This window comes from Teleopsis dalmanni, chromosome X, assembly GCF_002237135.1.
Source record: "Teleopsis dalmanni isolate 2A chromosome X, ASM223713v2, whole genome shotgun sequence".
Classification (NCBI taxonomy): Eukaryota; Metazoa; Arthropoda; class Insecta; order Diptera; family Diopsidae; genus Teleopsis; species Teleopsis dalmanni.
The window spans coordinates 89621585-89627126 of NC_051848.1; the positions used below are offsets into that span (position 1 = coordinate 89621585).

A 5542-nucleotide genomic window follows, 5' to 3' on the forward strand; every position below is an offset into this window, starting at 1 on the left:
CGTTACGTTAAATTACAGTTCCTCAATATTGAAATTGCAACAAAATGCAGTAAACCTCGATATCTATACTATCAAAACAGAATACGTAAAGAATATCTGTTACTTTAAGATCATACTCATTGAAAATGACTACTCAGAATTACCACAGGTTAAAGACACAATCTTAAATTAGTATTATAAATCACTGCTTTACAGCTAAGTTTATGTAAATCAGAGAACTTAGTCTACTTATTCAAACGATCTCGCATACTACATTTACTGGTCCAACATAAAAATATTCCATAACTATTAAAGATACTCGTATTTTAAATATTAAATGAGTCAATTTTCAAACAATTTAAAACAATGTGAAATAATTCGAATGAAATCGAACCCGCCAAAAAAGAACGAAAATACTATTGTATAAATATCCCGGATAAGGTAATATATTAAACGCTTGTAACAATTTGTTTAAGATACAAAATTTACAGTTTCCATATACGTACATAAATTATCAATCGACTTTATTAATATTGTTTCGAGTGTTGAATAGTGACTTTTAAATATGTTGTTTCATACCATTCTGAATAGAATCGCTTGATATGCTATTCATATTATTGGTGTATAGATAGCCAATAACTGAGCGTCCTTCATTACCTGGAACAGTTAGAGTCTGACAATAAATATATTCCTTGTTAACAGATCAGTTAAAGTGAAATCAGTAAAAACTAGAAGAGATTCGGTTACTGCAACACGTGAAAAATAAATCTAACTAAGTGCGCCCAAAGACTAAGTAATAAATATAGTCACTAGTTGTTGCGATCCGCGACGGCTTAAAAGTGATTTATTTAATTATAAAAAGTATTTTGGCATTCCAAACGAAACTAATATGATTACGGAACAAGTATCAAACAATATGATTTCGGGTGATCCAAACAAAGAAGGACCTAAATCAGATCAGTTTGAACTGTTACAAGAGCAAATTCAAGAACTCTAACTGCAGATACAACAAATCCTTCAAAGATAAGAGATCAAATCAAACCATTCTCAACAATAACATAACACGATTTCTGTTGACAAAAACGGGACAATAGTTTTTAATCGTGAACAAGGTAAGACGCCTGAAATTAAAAAATTCCAATGAAATGATTAAAAGTAAAAACTCACAAAATAGTTTGCCATAGTTCGCCGATAATAAGAAAAATGAATCAAGAAGAAACAAAACTAAAGTGTACAAACCGTAACCAAATTTTCTAAGGGAAAAAAGTTCAATAGAATTAGTTTAGGCTTTAACAGCTCTATTAGGAAAAGACAGTTTTTACGTTACCTCTTTAAAGAAAGGAAATATCCATGAAATCAAAATACAAGTATCTGCTGAAAGAAACAAAAATAATAGCACATAATCAGTTCCAATGCAGCATATATTTTCTTCTTCTATACAAAGGATGGATAAGTTTAGGGGATGGATGCAAAGAACGATGCAGTCTATGATGCAAAGTATAGTCCGGAATCAATCGCTTGTTTCCAGACTACTGAGAGCATACTGAACGCATTAAATCTGCCACTGAAACGCTTACGGCTTAAGCCACAATATTCTGGAAGTCAGTCGTCATCTATATTTAAACAATATGAATTTTATGCTAATTTGAGAGACACACTTAACGCGTAAAAGCTGCACTCGTACACACGGCTATTCTTTTTAGGACACCAAATATCCCGATGATATAACCCACCGTGGTACTAGTATTTTCATCAGAAGTACAAGGCGACATTATGAACTGAAGCAACTTGCCAAAAAACATATTCAACCCACTACTACCTGCATTCTTATCGCCCAAATGAAACTTGCATTATCTGCCGTATATTGCCCTCCTAGATTTTCGCTAACAACTAATCACTTTACAAAATACTTAGATTCATTAGGACCAAAACTCCAGATTATTATCGCCACGAGGAACACAACTCGTGAAAGCTGTAAAGAAATGTAAGGAAAGGGAACTTTCTATACGCAAACAAGATGGCTCCTCGACTCGTAACGATGAAAAAAAAAGAAACTACTCTGGCACTACACCTGCAGAATGTTCTTCAGCCAAATTTCTAAATCAATTACTTCCAGCCTAACATATCTATCTCAGCTGACGTAGAAAATCATCCAATTAAAGAGTTTTCGAAATTAAAAAAACTTATAACTAACATTAATCTAAGAAAGCACATGGACAAGACCAAAGAAATGGGAAAATGATAAAAAACTTGCCGGACACAGCGATCGCCTTCATTCTCATCATTTTTAACAACATTTTGTCTCTTGAGTACTCTTCGGAGCATTGGAAAACATCGTTGATAAAAATGATCCCGAAACCTGAAAAAGATCCTTCAGTTGCTACATTATGTGGACTGACTTATTGCAGCAAATCTCAAAAATTTTCGGAAAACTTCTAATAAAAAAGATACTTGCTTCCTCACCGATAGAAAATTTGTTTCCAGACAATCAATTTAATTTCGCAAACGGTATGAAAAAATTAAACAGGTCCTTAGAATCGCTAACGAAATACACTTAGCTTTACATTGAAAACAATATTGTACTGCAGCTTTTCTTGATGAAGCACAGGCATTTGACAAAGTGTGGTTTGAAGGACCTTTATTAAAAATAACGCACTCGTTTCAGAAAAGTATTCATAAACTTCTAAAATCCTACGTGACTCACCGAAAATACAGGGTTAGACACAAATCTTTTATTTCGCAAGAGTACGATATCAACGCTGGAGTTCCACAGGGTAGTGTTCTCCTTGCGCTGTTTCTTTACTTAATCTTCACAGCTGACATTCCACAATACCCAAATAATTTGCTGACGAAGTTTGCTGACAACACTGCTATAGTCAGTACCGACCGTGACTGTACTATAGCATCACAAAAATTATCTAGGTATTTTGGTTTAATTGAAGTGTGGCTTGCTTAATGGAGAATCAAGGTGAATGAAACTAAATACGTTCAAGTAACTTTTACTATAAGGAAAGAAAAATACCCTGCAGTTAAAATCAATAATGTGGACATAGCTCAATCACATTCTGTGAAATATCTGCGAATTCAACTAGATAGGAGGCTCACGTAGACAAGTCATATTGAACCCAAAATGTGCCAATTAAATCTTAAATATAAGGAATTGTACAGGTTTCTAAATTGCAACTCTAAACTCAGTCTCGACAAGAAATGGTTAATTTACAATTGGCTTTAATATGCCAATTTGGACCTATGGTATAGAACGGTGGTGTTTAGCGTGTAACACAAACATAGAAAAAATCCAGAGAGTACAAAATAAAAACAAAAACCTACACAAAAATCTAAATCTACCAACTGTGAAGAAGTTATTCGCCAATATACACCTAAATTCCGAGAGAGACTCAAGTCGCATCCCAATCCTCATGTTCGACATACACCTTCTGCAACTGCACTAAATCGCCTCAAAAGAAAATCATTAATAAATATGAATACCCTAGCTCAATAGCATACATGTGTATACTTTAAATATGCGGTATTGCTTTACTACCGGGATTATTGATGGTGAGTCTGCAACTCTACGCGTCAAGAGCTATTGCTTCTTAAAATGCAGAAAGAGCAAATATAAGAAAATATGGGTCATTCTTTTACAAATCGGACACTTATTTGACCTCATGCGCTTCGATTTGGCTGAAATTTTTTTGAGCTCCTTTCATAAAATAAGAAGACCCGTATCTCGGGTAAGAATTTTGTGACTTTTTTCCTAGGAAATACGGACCCATGGGGTTTTGAGAATTGACATTGTAGACACATTTTCAAATGGCTGTATCTCAAATTCTATAAATGGTAGGAACATAAAATTTACTGCGTTTTAAAAATATTTGATTGAACTTTTACCAAAAATTTACAATAAATAAACCAATGCAAAAAAAAAAGTAAATAGATATGCTAGATATGTAAATAGATATGATAGACTGACTTTTAAAAAAACTTGAATTGGTGTAAGTAAAACGTTTTCCTTTTAATTTTTTATGTTTTTTATGTCGCAATTTTATATATCACAGTTTACCGACAAATGATGTTTGCATCATCTGTATATGAATGAGTAGTCCATAGTATAACTGCAATTGCGTTTAGAATTGCAATTTTCTAAGAAAATGTAAATTAGACAACTTCATAAAGCAGAGGGTAGATTAGTCATAAATTTAGTATCTAAATGTATCGATGGAAGTCAATTTTGCAAAGCCGCTACAAGCTTTTTCGAGACTGGTACAAGTAGGTTTAGTGAATTACCTTTGATTTTTCATTAACTACAATAAAACAAAAATCTTGTCACATTTATAGCATAAAACATTCATTTTTAATGATAATATATTCCAATATATGTGCATAAAAGTGTTAATAATCAACCTCTCTGGGCGTAACATTCTTTCTCACGTATGCATTCACTATCAGCACCCGTACGGCGCACAAATCCCGGAGCACAGAAGTAGCCTGAAGGGCAGCGTTTGTATTGAACGTTCTTGCATGAAGTTCGATATATTACATTATTGCAGTTTCGCTCACACTGAGTATTACATGGCCTGTATCTAACACTGCAGTTTATAACTACAATATCGCGTAAATTTTAATGCAGGTTGGTTGTAAGTTTAAAGATTTACTTACGGTAACATTCATCCACTGATACACATTCACTGTCATTATGTTCATTATAAGACTTCTCACGTCGAACAAATCCAGGAGCACAAAAATATCCTTGCCTACAAGATGATTTTTTTTTTACTAGTGTGGAACAGTTTTTTCCACTTCTCAACTCATCACAGCTTTGTTCGCATCCACTAAAGCATTTCTGGTATTCGACTGGCGTTACGGATGGAGCCGATGTTATTGGTGTTGCTTTATTATTATAATTTATATTATTAATATTATAATTAACAAATTTTTTTGTAATATGTATAAGATTAATATTTTTTCTTACGACACTGTGCATTTGCTATTATGCAAAATGTTACCAAATAAAGTAATGGTAAAATTACTCTCATTGCGTTTTTGCAGAAATCCACTTTTGCCATATTTACAAACATCTCAAAGAATAATGAAACATTTTTAGTTTGAATTTATTTATATTAAAATTATTGCGAATTTATATATTTAGTGTTTATATAATGCATAACTTTACGTGTTCATGTGCTCTGTTAAAATATTTGAACAGCTGATGTTTATGAATTGACGTTAAACATTAGATACATAAGATATTTATATGCTCATTTATCTAACAAACAAATTATAAATATTAGCATTTTTCAAAGTTTAACAAATTTTCACCAGAATTATTATTTTGGGTGAAAATAAATAGTTATGCATAGACATCGGCTATGTGGGAAACCCAAACACTTAAACACATAAGTATCAAATGTTACTTAATGCTCTAGGCACAGTAACTTAAGCATAGATGTTCAATTCCACACAAAACACATATCCACTAAAAGTTAAAAATCTGACCGTTTAATCGCCATTCAATCTACAGCGCCGTATCTGTACCCACACACATGCCATATACCCCCCATAG

General features: G+C 32.8%; 1 protein-coding gene across 1 annotated transcript; it reads right to left on the minus strand.

Annotated features, from left to right (window-relative positions):
* Positions 1–4302: 4302 nt before the first annotated feature.
* LOC119687051 lies at positions 4303–5058 on the minus strand. Its single transcript, XM_038101206.1, has 3 exons — positions 4952–5058; positions 4639–4869; positions 4303–4581 (listed from the first exon to the last, which is right to left on the minus strand). The coding sequence occupies exons 1-3, from the start codon at positions 5055–5057 to the stop codon at positions 4379–4381; spliced, it is 540 nt and encodes a 179-aa protein (XP_037957134.1). The 5' UTR covers position 5058; the 3' UTR covers positions 4303–4378.
* Between the last annotated feature and the right edge of the window lie 484 nt (positions 5059–5542).